The 20,957-nt window shown below is 43.5% G+C and overlaps 1 protein-coding gene across 2 annotated transcripts in view; it reads left to right on the top strand.

Moving 5' to 3' along the window:
• cars2 (cysteinyl-tRNA synthetase 2, mitochondrial) overlaps positions 1–20,957 on the top strand; it is a 134,679-nt gene that overhangs the window by 44,283 nt on the left and 69,439 nt on the right. For both annotated transcript variants that reach the window (XM_051926344.1, XM_028799569.2), the window contains exons 6-8: positions 853–933; positions 1,232–1,361; positions 13,197–13,330. In XM_051926344.1, coding sequence (XP_051782304.1) covers positions 853–933; positions 1,232–1,361; positions 13,197–13,330 — 345 coding nt within the window. The remainder of the gene's footprint in view (positions 1–852; positions 934–1,231; positions 1,362–13,196; positions 13,331–20,957) is intronic.

The following is a 20,957-nucleotide window of genomic DNA, read 5'->3' as shown; positions in this document are numbered from 1 at the left end:
ATGTGGGCAGTTTCCCACCTGTGCACTTAAGTGAGAAACGCAGACACCGCAGATCGCGGCTCGCAACTGCTACCACGCCCCCTCGCTAAGCTGAGAGCTATACCCACAGCCTGGCTCGTTACGCGAGCCAATGCTCGCATTTAGATCTGAATTTTTCGCTCATACTTTCCTCGTATTTTGAATTTCTCGTATACAGAGGTGATCGTATCTCGAGGTTCCACTGTATAGGCCCAAGGCCAGAGCCAACCAAGGATGGGACTCTGCTCAATTAAAGGGCACACACCCTGACATATTATGCCATCTGGTGTTACCCATTAGTTCAATACCCATCTTTTGAAGGAAAGCGACTACCTGATGAAAATCCCACTGAAGACACCTGAGGAATTACAAACACCTGTGACGCCAATTGTGCCCTGAAATGGGGGGAGAACCACTAAGAAAAAGTGTTGTCATTTCTACATGGTGTGACCAAAATATATGCAAATCCCCTGAAGTGAAAGTCTGCAATGTGCACTTTAATTACTTCTGAATTGTTCAATTTGTCATTCTAAACTGTGGAGCAGAGGGGAAAAATCAAGGAAAAACATGTCTTTTTCCCCAAACAGTTTGGAGAGTAGCTGTATTTTTGATGACTCTACTTTATTGCTATTTTTGCCATATGTGCTACTTTATGTGATTGTGTGTATAATAAAACGAGAACTCTGCAGCTTAGATGCATCTAGTTAGTGAAATGAAATGACATGAAAAAGGTGATTTTTGTTTAAGGTGTTAATCCTTTTTGTTTATGTTGCACAGCTAAATGAAATATACTGTAGACTGAAAGTTTTTTCCTAACTTAGTGCATTTTTTCAGGTAATGTTTACTTTGATGTCAAATCCTTTGGAAATCGCTATGGAAAATTGATGAATGTGCAAAACCTAAGTGGAGAGCCAGGTATTTAGCCTTCATTTAAAAATTACTTTTATACTGTTTCGTTTAATATTAAGACCACCTCAGAACAGACCTCTACTAGTAGCTCACACTAAACTATTAAGTAAAAACAAATTTCATCATGTCTTGTGCAAATGGATACATTTAAAAACAAACTGGTTATACATTTTCATGAAAAGTTGTTTTCAAAGTTGATTGCTTTTAATGCAATGCATTTCAGTATTGTGATACAGACTGGCAGTTTATGATGTCTTTAGCCTTCATCAGGTCTTAGAAAACTAAACACGTTTTGTATTCCTAGGTGAAACAGATAAGAGGGACCCAAGAGATTTTGCCCTGTGGAAAGCAGCCAAACCACATGAGCCATATTGGGAGGCACCATGGGGGAAAGGAAGACCTGGTTGGCACATTGAATGTTCAACAATAGCAAGGTCAGTTATTTTATTTAATGATTGCAGAGTTTATAATATAAGCCAAGGAGTTTTAAAAATAGTACACAAAATTAGGGATTACATGTACATTAAAGCTGGCATACAGAACAAGTCTAACACGATCCTTCCAGTACCAAAGCAATAAAATAATTGGTCCCAATATCAGTTTCATATGTGGGCTCTTTATTATTGGGCAAAACATCAGTTGCTGGCGCTGTACTGTAAGCAGTTTTGTGTCATAACCGAGATTTATATAGATGCTGAATGACATTGTTTAACACTTCCAGGGATTGTACAAGCGATTCTTGAGGGGACCATTGTCTTAAGAATATGTGGGCTGAAGTATATTGCAAAGGATTCAGAAAATATTCTGACCCCTTTACTTTCTACACACTGTTTTGTGTTGTAGATTTCATTTTAAACTAATACATTTTCCATTTTCACCCTTCAGTCTACATTCAGTGTTCCCTAATGACAAAGTCAAGGCATAAAGACGCTGGGTTATATAGCACAATGTGCAGAGTACAAGTCCAAGGAGTTTATGCTGAAGATTAGTATGCACTGGTGAGGCCTCATCTGGAGTACTGCGTGTAATTTTGGTCTCCACGTTACAAAAAGACATAGCAGCAGTAGAAAAAGTCCAGAGAAGAGCAACTAGGCTCTAGGCTATAGAGTTATGAACAAAGATTAAAAGAGCTGAGCCTTTACAGTTTAAGCAAAAGAAGATTAAGAGGAGACCTAACTGAAGTGTTTAAAATTATGAATGGAATCAGTCCCCCCTCCTCGAACCGCCATCTTATCGTGGTGGAGGGGTTTGCGTGTCCCAGTGATCCTAGGAGCTCTGTTGTCTGGGGCTTTATGCCCCTGGTAGGGCCACCCAAGGCAAACTGGTCCTAGGTGAGGGATGAGACAAAGTGTGGTTCAGCAGACCTTCATGACGAATAAAAAATTTGGATGACGTTTTCCCTCGCCTGGATGCAGGTCACCCCTCTGGAGCCAGGCCTGGTGGCCGGGCTTGCATCCATGGGGCTCGGCCGGGCACAGCCCGAAGAGGCAACGTGGGTCCCCCTTCCCATGGGCTCACCACCTATGGGAGGGGCCAAGGAGGTCGGGTGCAGTGTGAGTTGGGTGGTGGCCAAAGGCGGGGACCTTGGCGGTCCGATCCTTGGCTACAGAAGCTGGCTCTTTTGACGTGGAATGTCACCTCTCTGAAGGGGAAGGAGCCTGAGCTTGTGCGCGAGGTTGAGAGGTTCCGGCAAGATATAGTCGGGCTCACCTCGACGCACAGCTTAGACTCTGGAACCAATCTCCTTGAGAGGGGCTGGACTCTCTACCACTCTGGAGTTTCCCCCGGTGAGAGGTGCCGAGCGGGTGTGGGCATACTTATTGCCCCCCGACTTGGAGCCTGTACATTGGGGTTTACCCCAGTGGACGAGAGGGTAGCCTCCCTCCGCCTTTGGGTGGGGGGACGGGTCCTAACTGTTGGTTGTGCATATGCACCGAACAGCAGCTCGGAGCACCCACCCTTTTTGGAGTCCCTGGAGGGGGTGCTAGAGGGCATACCTTCTGGGGACTCCCTCGTACTGCTGGGAGACTTCAATGCTCACGTGGGCAATGACAGTGAAACCTGGAAGGGCGTGATTGGGAGGAATGGCCCCCCCGATCTGAACCCTAGTGGTGTTTTGTTATTGGACTTCTGTGCTTGTCACGGATTGTCCATAACAAACACCATGTTCAAGCATAGGGGTGTTCATATGTGCACTTGGCACCAGGACACCCTAGGTCTCAGTTCGATGATCGACTTTGTGGTCGTGTCGTCGGACTTGCGGCCACATGTCTTGGACACTCGGGTGAAGAGAGGGGCGGAGCTCTCAACTGATCACCACCTGGTGGTGAGTTGGCTTCGATGGTGGGGGAGGATGCCGGTCAGGCCTGGTAGGCCCAAATGTGTTGTGAGGGTCTGCTCGGAATGTCTGGCAGAGCCCCCTGTCAGAAGTAGCTTCAACTCCCACCTCCGGCAGAACTTCGACCATGTCCCGAGGGAGGTGGGGGACACTGAGTCCGAATGGGCCATGTTCCGTGCCTCTATTGTTGAGGCGGCTGACCGGAGCTGTGGCCGTAAGGTGGTCAGTGCCTGTCCCGGCGGCAATCCCCGAACCCATTGGTGGACACCGGCGGTGAGGGATGCTGTCAAGCTGAAGAAGGAGTCCTACCGGTCCCTTTTGTCCTGTGGGACTCTGGAGGCAGCTAATAGGTACCGGCAGGCCAAGCGGAATGCGGCTTCAGTGGTTGCTGAGGCTAAAACTCTGGCATGGGAGGAGTTTGGGGAGGCCATGGAGAACGACTTTCGGACAGCTTCGAGGAGATTCTGGTCCACCGTCCGGCGTCTCAGGAGGGGGAAGCAGTGCAGTGTCAACACTGTACTGTATATGGTGGGGATGGTGCGCTGCTGACCTCGACTCGGGACGTTGTGGGTCGGTGGGGGGAGTACTTCGAAGACCTCCTCAATCCCACTAACATGCCTTCCAATGAGGAAGCAGAGCCTGGGGACTCAGAGGTGGGCTCCCCCATCTCTAGGACTGAGGTCACCGAGGTGGTCAAAAAACTCCTTGGTGTTAGGGCCCCGGGGGTGGATGAGATACACCCGGAGTTCCTCAAGTCTCTGGATGTTGTAGGGCTGTCTTGGTTGACACGTCTCTGCAACATCGCATGGACATCAGGGACAGTGCCTCTGGATTGGCAGACCGGGGTGGTGGTCCCCCTCTTTAAGAAAGGAGACCGGAGTGTGTGTTCCAACTACAGAGGGATCACACTCCTCAGCCTCCCTGGAAAAGTCTATTCAGGGGTTCTGGAGAGGAGGGTCCGTCGGATAGTTGAACCTCGGATTCAGGAGGAATAGTGTGGTTTTCGTCCTGGTCGCGGAACAGTGGACCAGCTCTACACCCTTACCAGGGTCCTGGAGGGTGCATGGGAGTTTGCCCAACCAGTCTACATGTGTTTTGTGGACTTGGAAAAGGCGTTCGACCGTGTCCCTCGGGGAATCCTGTGGGGGGTGCTCCAGGAGTATGGGGTACCGGACCCCCTGATAAGGGCTGTTCGGTCCCTGTACAACCAGTGTCAGAGCTTGGTCCGCATTGCCGGCAGTAAGTCGAACCGGTTTCCAGTGAGAGTTGGACTCCGCCAGGGCTGCCCTTTGTCACCGAATCTGTTCATAACTTTTATGGACAGAATTTCTAGGCGCATCCAGGGTGTTGAGGGGGTCCGGTTTGGTGAACTCAGGATTGGGTCACTGCTTTTTGCAGATGATGTTGTCCTGTTTGCTTCATCAGGCCGTGATCTTCAGCTCTCTGGATCGGTTCGCAGCTGAGTGTGAAGTGACTGGGATGGGAATCAGCACCTCCAAATCCGAGACCATGGTCCTCAGCCGGAAAAGGGTGGAGTGCCCTCTCAGGGTTGGGAGCGAGATCCTGCCTCAAGTGGAGGAGTTCAAGTATCTCGGGGTCTTGTTCACGAGTGAAGGAAGAATGGAGCGTGAGATCGACAGGCGGATCGGTGCGGCGTCCGCAGTGATGCGGGCTCTGCATCGGTCTGTCGTGGTGAAAAAGGAGCTGAGCTGTAAGGCAAAGCTCTCAATTTACCAGTCGATCTATGTTCCTGCCCTCACCTATGGTCATGAGCTATGGGTAGTGACCGAAAGAACGAGATCGCGAATACAAGCGGCTGAAATGAGTTTCCTCCACAGGGTGTCTGGGCTCTCCCTTAAAGATAGGGTGAGAAGCTCAGTCATCCGGGTGGGACTCAGAGTAGAGCCGCTGCTCCTCCGCATCGAGAGGAGTCAGATGAGGTGGCTCGGGCATCTGATCAGGATGCCTCCTGGACGCCTCCCTGGTGAGGTGTTCTGGGCACGTCTAACTGGGAGGAGGCCCCGGGGAAGACCCAGGACACGCTGGAGGGACTATGTCTCTCGACTGGACTGGGAACGCCTTGGGATTCTCCCGGAAGAGCTAGAAGAAGTGGCCGGGGAGAGGGACGTCTGGGCATCTCTGCTCAAGCTGCTGCCCCCGTGACCCAACCTCGGATAAGCGGGAGAGGATGGATGGATGGAGGGAATCAGTCCAGTGGATCGAGACGGTGACTTTAAAATGAGTTCATCAAGAACACGGGGACACGGTTAGAAACTTGTGATGGGTAAACTTCGAACAAACAGTAGAAGGTTACTCTTTGCACAGAGAACCTCAGACGCTTGGAATAAGTGACCAAGTAGTGTGATGGACAGTAGGACTTTAGGGACTTTCAGAACTCGACATGATGTTATTTTGGAAGAGATAAGTAGATTGGACTGGCAAGCTTTGTTGGTCTTTTGGACTTTGTTGGCCTGTTTTCATGTAGATTGTTCTAATGTTATCATGTTTTCAGAAATGTTGGAACTGAAAGTGCATTCTGTTTGCACTCATTCTTCTTAAAATGTTTGCAGAACTTGGAGTCCACCTGTGGCAAATTGAATTGATTGGACATCATTTAGAAAGGCACATTTATACCTGTGTATCAGTTTCACAAATTTATTAAAAATTCCAAAAACTAATAAATTGTGCAGAAAATTAATGAGTCTGTATACTTCCTGAATCCACTGTACTGTAGGTATTCATAAATGCACTTTAGGTAGTTCACAAAAATAATTGTCTTAGATGTTTATTTTATGTCTTCTTTATTAGCGTGTGAATGGAAAAGAGCATATTTTACAGTTCTGAGCATTCCTTTTGCAAAACGTTGAGTAATACAATAAGAACGTTCTTAAAGGAGAACACTCACTTAGTAACAGTTTTCCCAAATGAGGTTTTTGTAAGCATACAGCCCACTTGTCAATTAAGGAAATCTAACAAACAGATGCTAATGATCAAAGACATTATGAATAGGCTGAACCAAAGTGATGTACTGAAAGAGAAACAGCTGCATGGACGAAATAAAACTGAGGGAAGGGCGAGCAGACTATAAAATGTGAGCGTGTGGTACATTGGTGATTTAACCTGCAAACGTGAGCACAGCGACAAGATATTATGTGGCTATCCAGCATCATCAAGGTCTTTCCAGAGGTGCTGGCCAAGCACAACTGCAGTAGCACAAAGAACTGGGCAAGACTGAGGACTGGAAATCCACTGGTTGACTACATAAAAAGGAGTACAGCAAACGAGAAATACTTCTTCCTCTTCTTCTTTTGGCTGCTCCTGTTAGGGGTTGCCACAGCGGATCATCTTGTTCCATATCTTCCTGTCCTCTACATCTTGCTCTGTCATACCCATCACCAGCATGTCTTCTCTCACCACATCCATAAACCTTCTCTTAGGCCTTCCTCTTTTCCTCTTCCCTGGCAGCTCTGTGCTTAGCATCCTTTTCCCAATATACTCAGCATCTCTCCTCTGCACATGTCCAAACCAACACAATCTCGCCCTCTCTGACTTTGTCTTCCAACTTTCCAACATGAGCCGACCCTCTAATATCCTCATTTCTAATCCTGTACATCCTTGTCACACACAATACAAATCTTAGCATCTTTAACTCTGCCACCTCCAGTTCTGTCTCCTGCTTTCTGGTCAATGCTACCGTCTCCAACCCATATAACATCTTTCCCAGCTCGGTCTCTCTGTCTAGCCAATTGGTACATATCCTTCATTACCTCCTTAGTGTCCAACCTCTCATACAACTCTTCATATGCCTTTTCTTTAGCCCTCGCCACCTCTCTCTTCACCTTGCACCTTATCTGACTAGCCCACTTCTTCTTCGCCATCCTCTTTCCCTGTATACTCTACTGTACTTCCACATTCCACCACCTCTATCCAGATGTTACGCCAAGCACCCTTCTAGCTGTCATCCGTACTACTTCCGCTGTAGTTGCCCAGCTGTCTGGTAACACTTCATTGCTGCCCAGTGCCTGTCTTACCTGCTCCCTAAACTCAACCTTGCAGTCTTGGTTTTTCAGCTTCCACTATTTGATCTTTGGCTCTGCCCTCAGTCTCCTCCTCCTCTTGATGTCCAAAGTCATCCTACAGACCACCATTCTATGCTGCCTAACTACTCTTTCCCCTGCCACCACTTTGCAGTCTTCAATCTCCTTCAGATTGACTCTTCTGCATAGGGTACAATCTACCTGTGTGCATCTTCCTCCACTCTTGTACGTCACCCTATGTTTCTCCCTCTTCTTAAAATACGTATTCACCACAGCCATGCCCTTCCTTTTAGCAAAATCCACTATTATCTGACCTTCTTCATTCCTCTCCTTCACACCATACCTACCCATCACCTCCTTGTCTTCTCTGGTCCCTTCACCAACATGTCCATTGAAATCCACTCCAGTCACCACTTTCTCTCCCTTGGGTACACTGTCCATTACTTCATCCAACTCACTCCAGAAATCATCTTTCTCATCCATCGCACACCCAACTTGCGGGGCATATGCACTAACAACATTCATCATCACACCTCCAATTTACAGCTTCATAATCATTACTCTGTCTGACATTCTCTTCACTTCCAAAACACTCTTGACATACTTGTTCCTTCAGAATAAACCCTACCCCATTTCTCCTCCCATCCACACCATGATAGAACAATTTGAATTCACCTCCGATTCACCTGGCCTTACTCGCCATTCTATTTAGTTTCTTGCATGCACAATATATCAGCCTTCCTTCTCTCTATCATATCGACTAACTCTCTCCCTTTACCAGTCATACTGCCAACATTCAAAGTTCCTACCCTCAGTTCCACTCTCTTTACCTTCCTCCTCTCCTCTTTCCTCCCGACACGTCTCCCCCCTCTTCTTCGGCCAACATCAAGTACATCAATACATCAAGAGTATTTCCCTTTGAAATCAGAAGACAACACCGCTATCCGCGCAGAACTGCAAGAACCACTGGGTATCATGGTACTTCCATCTACAGTCCGGAGAACTTTTATCAGAAGTGGTCTGCATGTAAGAAATAAATGGTCTTCATGGTGGAAATAAAGCCAACTGACTCAATTCAACCTAGACACAAAAATACAAGGACATGGGGAAAAGAAAATTGGCATCAGGTACTCTGAACTAATGAGTCAAAATATTTGGATGGAGAACGGTACATGGGTGAATCACTGCAGGCAATCGTTTAGGTTTCCTGAAGGTTTGGGCTGCATTTTCACAAGCAGAGCTTGTGATTTGATCAAAATTAATGTTTCCTTCACTGCTAAGTGCTAAAAACAGATTCTTATCCCATCATGCAACACCATCTGAGAGAGATGTCTAATCAGTCTCATTTTCACTCATAACAATGACCCCAAACACAAGGCCAAAATTAAAATCTCTCTATTATAAAAAAAAAAAAAAAAAAATCTTGGAAGGAGACGAGACATGATTTTCTCAGAGATGCACTTTCACCTCCTGTGAGACGAGATGAGTCTTTGTGCCAAGAGATTTAACCATGCCCGGGGCCGGAAATAAAACAAAGACTAGATGTACTCAAAGTAGAACATCGTAAAGAATTCAAAAACATTGGCACAGTACATATGCAAAGCAGGTTAGTGATAATGGAAGTACGAAAATTGGAATGTCTCAAAATAAGAATAGTAAAGATTGCATTAGTGCAAACAAATGGAAATTATCATTCGGTGAAATAACGGAACAGCGAAAAGAGATTAAATATATTGTTTGGATTTAAACTTTAAGTTGGAGACTTGTAGATCGTCTAATTTGTGTTGCCATATGGAAAAAAAGTGTTTCTTCCCAATGAAGAGGCGTATCCGTGAGAATTAAAAAATTTGTTGTTTGGTCAAAGTGAAATCCTGCGAGAGAAATCATTTCTCATTTGTGTGAATGCTATTTCTTGTAGAGAGAAAGAAACGATATTCACTCACGGGCAGTTATACGTTGCGTTGTCACAACGTAATTCCAAACACGGAATCAAAGATCAATGCGATATTGATGAAAAAGTAAAAGCAAAAAGAGATTGAATATATTGACATAGGTAATATGATAGAAATGGGCCGTGCGAGATGCACATCACGCGGCACGGCAGCAGCAGCAGCAATCCAGCAGCTGATTAAGCAAAGAGTAGGTTTAAAAAAATAAATAAATAAATAAATAAAAAAACCCTGTATTTGTTTCCCATTGTATCACTGTTTAAGAGAGGGTTTCGGAGGAGCGACCGCGTCTCCCTGGGGTGCGTTCAGCCCCCCTTTTCACAACGTGACCGGCAGGGACGCTGTGGCTGGCGTGTAGCTCAGGCTGGGGGTGGTTGGAGAGCGAAGAGAGCAGGGGGCAAAGTAAAAAAATAAGTAAATAAATAAACTATCTACAGTGAAGTCAGGAACAGAGAATCCTGTGACAGCTGTTACAACGCCACAGAGCCTTGATCTCAGCAAATTGAATTACACATAAGTCACTCAAAGTGTTTAATGGAACTGGGCAAGGTCTCCAAGAGGCTTGGAACAACTGACCACACAAGCATCTTTAGGAATTGCATGCAAGTGGACCGATGAGAAGACAAGTGGTAGTCATACCAAATTTCATTTTATTACATTCTTTTTGTTTACTGCACTTTGAGGAAGCTTATTGATTAATAAAAGCAATTTATGCCATTCATTTTGGAAACTTTTTTTTTTCTACAAGTACCTAAGAGTTTTGCATTATTTTGTCTGCTGGTCACCTGGGGCCTCATGTATAAACGGTGCGTACGCACAGAAATGTTGCGTACGAACCTTTCCACGCTCAAATCGCGATGTATAAAACCTAAACTTGCCGTAAAGCCATGCACATTTCCACGGTAACTCATTCCTTGGCGTACGCAATTTATCCGCCCGGTTTTGCAGACTGGCGGCACCCTGTGTCAAAGCAGTGCTACTGTTCCTGTGTGATCACCCTTTCTCTCTTAAATCCACATTCCTGGCGCGGCTTTATAAATACACTGAAATTAACTGCATATTGTTTATTAGTGTAATGCATCTGATTGTAATTAACCTGTAGCAATATAATGGTCCAGGGAATAGCCATAGTATTCCAAATACTATAACTGCTTTAGCGTTGTAACTCTCACTGCATCTTCTTTCAGCTGATCCCGTTAAGGGTTGCCACAGCAGATCATCTTTTTCCACATTACTCTCACTGCACCACTCGGAGTATTTATATCACTGTATCTGAGTGGGAAATCACAGCAGCAGCTGATTGGAAAGAGAATTATCGGTACACAGCATGAAGCAGATGCTGCCTGAGCCACAGCAAACGCTTTAGTCCCTGTACGGACTTCGCGGTTTAGAAACAGTTTCATCCCAAGAACTCTAAACGCACTAAATCAGTCCATCAAGTGCTCCTTGTAGAAATGTTTGGACTTATAAGTACAATTACCCCACTGTAAACTTGCACTACAGTTATAATATTGCACAACAAGCGCCACTTTATAAAGCGCGTATTTACATGTGATGACGGTATTCATTTCGAAGACGAAATGCAGCAAAACATGTTGATTATATTATACAGATAAAACTTTAACTTCATTTAAATAATCTGTATTGTTAATAATTAAACATGTGAGGACACGGTGCCGCAGCGCTAGCTAGTTCAGTAATTGTTCCTGCCTTGCGCTGTATTATTGCTGGTGCTGACGCGACACTGGAAAGATAGACGGATATAATAATTAAACACGTACTACTAAGATATTTCAGTGTTCCTTAAAAGTTTTGAAGAATCGAAGTACTAAGATTACAGGTGGCTTCACGTCTATTACATAGCTTATTGTGTGGCGATTGAGTTTTTGGAGAAAGAAAAGTAAGGACAGGAATTGGAGGTTAGTACGTTTGAAAGAGACAGTACTGCTGTGATAAATTATTTCATTGAAGGTTGCGCATGGCGCAGCAAGCCTCTTGCGTGAGACATGAACAAGCACTGCGCCACCGTGTTCCCATGTTTAATAACATGCTTTCATTCCTATCATCATGAAAAAGATATCACGTATACATCTCAGTATTTTAATTATTCAGAGAGCTGTAATATCAAGAATGTAATGGATTATGTGTCCTGTCGGAGAAAGAGAAAGCCCATTTAAGAAGCAGGTAGTGATTCATACACATAGAGCACATAGAAGATCAAATACAGAACAAAGCATTTAACATGCCACTTTAGTTACAATGGGATTTGAGAAACTAGTAAATTAAACGATTTTAAGATGAAGTTTGTCTGTACCCTAATAAGCTTTCATATGACACTCAGACGGTGGGCTACGACTCGCTTTTTCACTGCGACTTTGATATGTGATTTCTTTTTTATTTCGGGCACTGTGCGACTTTGTGAAGTTGAGCCTTCGAGTTTCTCCGACACTCTGTCACTCGATCAGCTTCCTTTTGTGGATTATACCACTGTTTAGACCAACAAATATTACGTTTTTCCTTTGCCTCCACTTGGTATTCGCTGAAATTCTTATATTTTCTCCCGTGCTTTTCCCATTGTCTTTTCACAGAAGGCTATTTATATTGATTTGCATATTCAAAGAGGCGTAATTCTGGGAGGAGTTGGGGCGGGACAGAAGGCGCGTGCACGTGCGTTACTTTTCACGCAAATCGGGATTTATGTAGTAGAAGAACGTGAAAGTATGCGTGCGCACAGATTCCTGCATCTGGATTTTTCTGTGCGTACGCACAATCCCGCTTTTGTGCTTACGCCATGTTATAGTGTGAGTTCTACGCACGGCGTTATACATGAGGCCCCTGGTTGTCACACAATCCTATATCAAGCAACAGAATTGATTGGTTGTTGTGGGCAATGACACTTGTTGACATGCAACTCACTGGTAGTGATATACCACTTGAGAATTTAGCCTAGACTCTATCATGCGTGAGTCTGTACTGAACTAATTTTTACAGATGACTGATGTGGTAGAAATTTAACACCTTATTAAAGAAAGAAACATCCTCTAACAGGACAAATCAGTTATTAGGCAGGAGAAAAGCTGTTCATTGTATCTTTTAATTACTCCTCGGCAAAATGCCTTAGAAAGAGCGTTCTTCAAAAGCAGTCCGTTACAGCATGGTCAGAGAAACAAAGAATAGAGGTACATTTTATAAACTGTTGAATTTGTATACAATGTCAATAAATGCATACATTTTACTCTGGTTGGCACATTGGTTTACACCCTAATGACTTATATAAAGTAAAAGTCTGTTTTATTATACAGGGGTTCTGTTTTTTCTTTATACTCTTGAGTTAAGCCACCACCCTTGACATTTATGTACATATTACAAATTTCCATTCTGGTTATTTACAGGACATCTGCTGACTTCTTAGTCATCTCTTAGTATTCTTTCAGTACATTTTGTTGTTCACGTGACTTCTATCAGATTTCCGACATTTATTAACCCTTTATGCTGTGTTACCCTACAATTATTCCTCCACACTGGAATCTCTAAATCTCACAAATATATTATACATTGGTCATGTATAACTGAGCAATACATTACCTTCTAATGACTCAATAGTTTCAGCACAGGACATATTTGGATTTCTAAGTGAGCTTTCCCATGGTCAACACAATCTGCCTGGCATTGCTTGTTGTATTTTTCTGTCAGGGCAGCTCTGTGATCCTCTAGTAGCAGTTGAGAGTGTAATGGATGTGTTAACCAAATCATTTGTATACCTGAGCATATGGATCTCCTATTATCTCAGCTGTGTGTAAGTTGATCCTATGCGGGCTTCTACTTTTTTTTTCTTTATGTTTTCCTCAATGAGTGTTCATTTTTACCAGTATGATTTCACAATTATTTTGATCATAAATTATCTTGGACATTAATACGCTAATTTCTTTCTTCATTGGCTTGCAGTTCTGTGTTTGGAAATCATCTCGACATTCACAGTGGTGGAGTAGATTTGGCCTTTCCACATCATGAAAATGAGATTGCACAATGTGAAGCTCATCATCAGTGTGAACAATGGGGAAATTACTTTCTTCATTCAGGTAAAGCATAGTATAGACTGACTGAGAAATGAATGTAGTCTTTAGTGGAATAATGGACTATGAATCGAAAAAGTGAAAGTCAGGAAGCAGGATCTTTAAAACACTAAAACTTTTCATGGTATGGCAGTAGTACTAGGATGTTGTACCATGTTAGCCATTATGGATGCAATGAGAGGTCAAGCAAAATTACACCTTTTATTGGCTAACTAAAGAGATTACAATATGCAAGCTTTTGAGGCAACTGCTTCAGAAGCTTCCATATTGTAATCTTTAATGTTAACCAATAAAAACTGGCATTTTGCTTGACTTCTCATGGTATGGCATAAATTGTGAAGAACCCAGGCACAGGGGATGCACAAACCAGTGTGTTTCTTCGTGCTGGTCCCCGGATAAATGGGGAGGGTTACGTCAGGAAGGGCATCCGGTGTAAAATTTTGCCAAATCAATATGCGGACAGTAATACAAATTTCCATACCGGATTGGTCAAGCCCCGGGTTAACAACGACCGCCATCAGGGTGCTGGCGGAAATTGTGCTACTGTTGGCTGAAGAAGAAGAAGGAGAAGAAAAGGGGGGAGACGTGTCCAGAGGCAGGAGGAGAGGAGGAAAGTAAAGAGAGTGGAACTGAGGGTAGGAACTTTGAATGTTGGCAGTATGACTGGTAAGGGAAGAGAGTTAGCAGATATGATGGAGAGAAGGAAGGTTGATATATTATGCGTGCAAGAGACTAAATGGAAGGGGAGTAAGGCCAGGTGGATTGGAGGTGGATTCAAATTGTTCTATCATGGTGTGGATAGGAGGAAAAATGGGGTAGGAGTTATTCTGAAGGAACAGTATGTCAAGAGTGTTTTGGATGTGAAAAGAGTGTCAAGCAGAGTAATGATAATGAAGCTGGAAATTGATAGATAGATAGATAGATAGATAGATAGATAGATAGATAGATAGATAGATAGATACTTTATTAATCCTAATGGGAAGGTATGATGATGAATGTTCTAAGTGTATATGCACCTCAAGTTGGGTGTGCAATGGGTGAGAGAATATTTTTGGAGTGAGTTGGATGACGTGATGAACAGTGTACCTAAGGGACAGAAAGTGGTGATTGGAGGAGATTTCAATGGGCATGTTGGTGAAGAGAACAGTGGAGACGAGGAGGTTATGGCTAGGAATGAAGAAGGTCAGAGGATAGTGGATTTTGCCAAAAGGATGGACATGGCTGTGGTGAATACGTATTTTAAGAAGAGGGTGGAACATAGGGTTACGTACAAGAGTGGAGGAAGATGCACACAGATAGATTACATCCGTCAGTTGATCTGAAGGAGATTGAAGACTGCGAAGTGGTGGCAGGGGAAAGTGTAGTTAAGCAGCATAGGATGGTGGTCTCTAGGATGAAGTTGCAGATCAAAGAGAGTGAGGGCAGAGCCAAGGAACAAATGGTGGAAGTTGAAAAAGGAAGACTGCACGGTTGAGTTTAGGGAGGAGGTGAGACAGGCACTGGGTGGCAGTGAAGAATTACCAGACAGCTGGGAAACTACAGCAGATGTAGTAAGGGTAACATTAGAACACTCTAGACGAGAACAGGCCATTCAGCCCAACAAAGCTCGCCAGTATAGTAACAGCAAGAAGGGTGCTTGGCGTGACATCTGGAAAGAGGATGGAGGAAAAAGAAACCTGGTGGTGGAATGAGGAAGTACAGGAGAGTATACAGAGGAAGAGGGTGGCAAAGAAGAAGTGGGATAGTCGGAGAGATGCAGAAAGTAGACAAGAGTACAAGGAGATAAGGCGCAAGGTGAAGAGAGAGGTGGTGAAGACTAAAGAAAAGGCGTATGATGAGTTGTATGAGAGGTTGGACACTAAGGAGGGAGAAAAAGATGGGTACTGATTGGCTAGACAGAGGGAGCGAGCTGGGAAAGATGTGCAGCAGGTTAGGGTAATAAAGGATAAAGATGGAAATGTACTCACAAGCGAGGAGGATGTGTTGAGAAGATGGAAAGAGTACTTTGAGAGGCTGATGAATGAAGAGAATGAGAGAGAGAGAGAAGCGGTTGGATGATGTGGAGATAGTGAATCAGGAAGTACAATGAATTAGCAAGGAGGAAGTAAGGACAGCCATGAAGAGAATGAAGAATGGAAAGGCAGTTGGTCCAGATGACATAGCTATGGAAGCATGGAGGTGTAAAGGAGAGATGGCAGTGGAGTTTTTAACCAGATTGTTTAATGGAATCTTGGAAAGTGAGAGGATGCCTGAGGAGTGGAGAAGAGGTGTACTGGTGCTGATGCAGTATTTAAGAATAAGGTGGATGTGCAGGATTGCAGTAACTACAGGGCAATAAAATTGATGAGCCACAGCATGAAGTTATGAGAAAGAATAGTGGAAGCTCGGTTAAGAAGTGATGATTAGTGAGCAGCAGTATGGTTTCATGCCAAGAAAGAGCACCACATATGCAATGTTTGCTCTGAAGATGTTGATGGAGAAGTTTAGTGGAGGCCAGAAGAAGTTGCATTGTGTCTTTGTGGACCTGGAGAAAGCATATGACAGGGTGCCTCGAGAGGAGTTGTGGTATTGTATGAGGAAGTCTGGAGTGGCAGAGAAGTACGTAAGAGTTGTACAGGATATGTACGAGGGAAGTGTGACAGTGGTGAGGTCTGTGGTAGGAGTGACAGATGCATTCAAGTTGGAGGTGAGATTTCATCAGGGATCGGCTCTGAGCCCTTTCTTTTTTGCAATGGTGGTGGACAGGTTGACAGGCAAGATTAGACAGGAGTCCCCGTGGACTATGATGTTTGCTGATGACATTGTGATCTGTAGTGAGAGTATGGAGCAGGTTGAGGAGACCCTGGAGAAGTGGAGATACTGTATGCTCTAGAGAGGAGAGGAATGAAGGTCAGTAGGAACAAGACAGAATACATGTGTGTAGAGTTGGTGAAGGTGGATGAGTTTAAATATTTGGGATCAACAGTACAGAGTAATGGGGATTGTAGAAGAGAGGTGAAAAAGAGAGTACAGGCTGAGTGGAATGGGTGGAGAAGAGTGTCAGGAGTAATTTGTGACAGAAGTTTATCAGAAAGAGTGAAAGGGAAGGTCTACAGGACGGTAGTGAGACCAGCTATATTATATGTGTTGGAGACTGTGGCACTGACCAGAAAGCAGGAGACAGAGCTGGAGGTGGCAGAATTGAACATGCCAAGATTTGCATTGGGTGTGACGAGAAAGGATAGGATTAGAAATGAGTACATTAGAGGGTCGGCTCCGTTTGGAAAGTTGGAAGACAAAGTCAGAGAGGGCGAAATTGCGTTGGTTTGGACATTTGCAAAGGAGAGATGCTGGGTATATTGGGAGAAGGGTGCTAAGGATAGAGCTGCCAGGGAAGAGGAAAAGAGGAAGGCCTAAGCGAAGGTTTATGGATGTGGTGAGAGAGGACATGTAGGTGATGGGTGTAACAGAGCAAGATGCAGAGGACAGAAAGATATGGAAGAAGATGATCCGCTGTGGCATCCCCTAACGGGAGCAGCCGAAAAAAGAAGATTGTCTACTCTTACTTCTCAGCTGAGACATGAATTGATTAACTTCAGATCATTTCATATTTTCACTTTGGTAAATTTAGTGCAAGATAAACATTTAGGCAGGAGTTGTATAGCATTTTAGATAGTTATGTTTGCACAAAATATCAGTCACAATGTTTTGGACTACATCTCAATTGGGCTGTAATTATATGAAATAATTAGTAGAAAGATACTTGAAATAGTAGTTGATTTGTTAAATGTTAACATAAAGTGGAAGTTCATCCAAGCTTTCTTGCACAACTTGCCTAAGAGTGAAAATAAAACTTGGATGGAACATAACTCTTAAGAACAGCTTTAAGAAAATGGCCATCTTTCTAGTCACTCTTGGTGATAACGTCATCAGACCTTCTTTTTCTGATAGTAATCTTGGTGATGTTTTTGATACCTTCCTTCCTTTCTTATTCTATTCACATAAATCACATTAAGAAACTTTCTTACCCGCACTTTCATAACATATCCCATGTTCACTCGTTCCTCTCCTTTTCTGATGCTGAGAAAGCTGTCCCCGCTTTTATTACTTCCCGCATCGACTACTGGAACTACTTCCTTGAAAGAGGCCCCTACCGATTTGTTATCATAGTTCTAGTTGCTTCAGAACTCTGCCGTAGAAGTCCTTACACATACCGACCTTTAACAGCAAGCATTTAACAGCCATCCCTTCCCATCTTCACTGGTTGCCTCTGTCTTTATGATTTAATTTAACATTGTATTACTGGCCTCGCAGCAGACTGCATCAGTTACTTTCTCCATCACTGTGCTGTTGTTCGCCCACTAGGACCACCAAGCTATGGCAATCTTAGTCATGCTCCAAAGTAACCTGTGGTTTCTGTGGGTGACGGAACCTTCAGTTCTGTAGGGCCCAGACTTTGAAACAGCCTTTCTAAATTAATGAGATCATAATTCATTCCTTTAAAAAGTAATGTAAAACTCATGTGTTCCAACAGGTATTTAACTTACCTGACATTCTGGTGGTTTCTTTCAGTCCAGGGGCCTCATGTATAAACGGTGCGTACGCACAGAAATGTTGCGTACGAACCTTTCCACGCTCAAATCGCGATGTATAAAACCTAAACTTGGCGTAAAGCCACGCACATTTCCACGGTAACTCATTCCTTGGCGTACGCAATTTATCCGCCCAGTTTTGCAGACTGGCGGCACCCAGTGTCAAAGCAGTGCTACTGTTCCTGTGTGGTTACCCTTTCTTAGATCCACATCCACGGCGGCGGCTTTATCAAATACACTGAAATTAACCGCATATCGTTCATAAATTTAATGCATCTGATTGTAATTAACCTGTAACAATATAATGGTCCACAGAATGGTCAAACTACTGTTCCTGTGTGCTCATCCTTTCTTTCTTAGCTCCACATTCCTGACTCGGCTTTATAAATACACTGAAATTAACTGCATATTGTTTATTAGTGTAATGCATCTGATTGTAATTAACCTGCTGCAATATAATGGGCCAGGGAATAGCCATAGTATTCCAAATACCAGAACTGCTTTAGCGTTGTTACACTCACTGCATCTTGTTCTTCTTTTTGCTGTTCCCGTTAAGGGTTGCCACTGCGGATCATCTTTTTCCATATTACTCTCACTGCACCACTCGGAGTATTTATATCACTGTATCTGAGTGTGAATCACAGCAGCAGATGATCGGATAGAGAATGATCGGTATACAGTTTCAAGTACACACTACCTCAACCACGGCAAAAAGCGTCAAACCCTTTCCTGTACGGACCTCGCGTTTCAGAAACAGTTTCATCCCAAGAACTATAAACGCACTCAATCACCTCACTGTAAACTTGCACTACAGTTATAATATTGCACAACCTGCGCCACTTTATAAAGCGCGTATGATGACAATATTATTTTTAAGATGAAATGCAGCAAAATATGTTGCTTATAGTATACAGATAAAACTTTAACTTCATTTAAATAATCTGTATTGCTAATAATTAAACATGTGAGGACACGGTGCCGCAGCGTATAGCTAGTTCAAGGATAGCTTCTGCTTTGCGCAGTATTCTTGCTGGTGCTGACGCAACACTGGAAGGATAGACGAATAGAATAATTAAACATGTACTACGAAGATATTTCAATGTTCCTTAAAAATTTTGAAGAATCGGCGTTCTAAGCTTACAAATGGCTTAACGTCTGTTACAGAGCTGATTGTGTGGCGATTGGAGAAAGAAAAGTATGGACAGGAATTGGAGGTTAGTACGTTTGAAAGAGACAGTACTTCTGTAATAAATTATTTCATCGATGGTCACACATGGTGCAGCAAGCCTCTTGCGTGAGATATGAACAATCACTGCGCCACCGTGTTCCCATGTTTAATAACATGCTTTCATTCCTATCATCATGAAAATAATATCACGTATACATCTCAGTATTTTAATTATTCAGAGAGCTGTAATATCTCGAATGTAATGCATTCTGTGTCCTGTCAGAGAAAGAGAAAGAACGGAAGCACGTAGTGATTCACACACATAGAGCACATAGAAGATCGAACACAGAAAAAAGCATTTAACATGCTACTTGAGAAACTAGTAAAATAAACGATTTTAAGATGAAGTTTATGATGTTCTACTTTAATGGCAAAATAAACTACGTGATTAAAGTGGAAATTTCGAGATTAAAGTTGACATTTCGTGCTTTTTTCCCACTGTGTGCCTATGTTTTTTGTTTGTACCCTAATACGCTTTCATATGACACTCAGACGGTGGGCTACAACTCGCCTTTTCACAGCGACTTTGATATGTGATTTCTTTTTTATTTCGGGCACTGTGCGACTTTGTGAATTTGATCTTTCGAGTTTTTCCGACACTCTGTCACTCGATCATCTTTCTTTTGTTGATTATACCACTGTTTAAACCAACAAATAGTATGTTTTTCCTTTGCCTCCACTTGGTATTCGCTGAAATTCTTATATTTTCCCCTGTGCTTTTCCCATTGTCTTTTCACAGAAGGCTATTTATATTGATTTGCATATTCAAAGAGGCGTAATTCTGGGAGGAGTTGGGGCGGGACAGAAGGCGCGTGCACGTGCGTTATTTTTCACGCAAATCGGGATTTATCTAGTGGAAGAATGTGAAAGTATGCGTGCGCACAGATTCCTGCATCTGGATTTTTCTGTGCGTACGCACAATCCCGCTTTTGTGCTTACGCCATGTTATAGTGTGAGTTCTACGCACGGCGTTATACATGAGGCCCCTGGTGCTTAGGATAATTGATACTGTATCACCGATCTTATTTATTCGGGGTTTTCCTATAGTATGTGTATTTTTTATTGTCTTATTTTAATTAAAAAATGTGCGTTTCCTATCTTTATGTTTAGAGTTTTATGCAGTGTTTTGAATCCAGTGTTGAGTATTTTACCTTTTGTTTTCTGCCTTTTCCTTGTTGCTCATTTTGAATTTCTGTGTAGCACTTGCAGCACGAGAATGGCACAATATAAATTAAATGTATCAGAAACATACGAAATTTGCCAAATGAGAGGAGACCATGCAATCCATCAAGCATGTTTGTTTAGCTAATAGCTAAGCTGTCCCAATATCTCATTCAGATTCTTCTTAAAGGCTCTCCAGGTTTCTACTTCAACTCCACATCTCAGTAGTTTGTTCCAGACTCCCACAACTCCTGGTGTAAAGACGTGCTTCCAGGCTCCAGTTTTAAATGCACCTCCCCTTAATTTCCACTGATGTTCTTGAGTGTGTGGCTCACCCTTTGGCTGAAAGAATGTTGCTGGATCTATTTTATTAATTCTGCGGAGGATTTTAAATACCTGGTGTGACGGATGGCCGGCCTGTCATCCTGGCCAACACCCCCTGGCCGCCAGATAGAGCTCTCCCTGCGGCATAGAGGTTCCCCGAATTCCAGCAGGGCCTCATGGACCTTGTAGTTTTTACAACCAGCCCTGCTGGATACCATGGGGACCTCCAGGAGACGCTGTAGGGAGGCTCAGGGAATTCTACATGCCCTATAACCTGGAAGTACATCATAGGCAAGGCGACAAGGGAAATGACGTGCTTCTGGGATGAAGAAGAGGATTTTTATCTGAC

Source organism: Erpetoichthys calabaricus, chromosome 4, assembly GCF_900747795.2.
Source record: "Erpetoichthys calabaricus chromosome 4, fErpCal1.3, whole genome shotgun sequence".
NCBI lineage: Eukaryota > Metazoa > Chordata > Cladistia > Polypteriformes > Polypteridae > Erpetoichthys > Erpetoichthys calabaricus.
The sequence above is the reverse complement of the archived record's forward strand: the minus strand, read 5'-3'. Positions and strand labels throughout refer to the sequence as shown.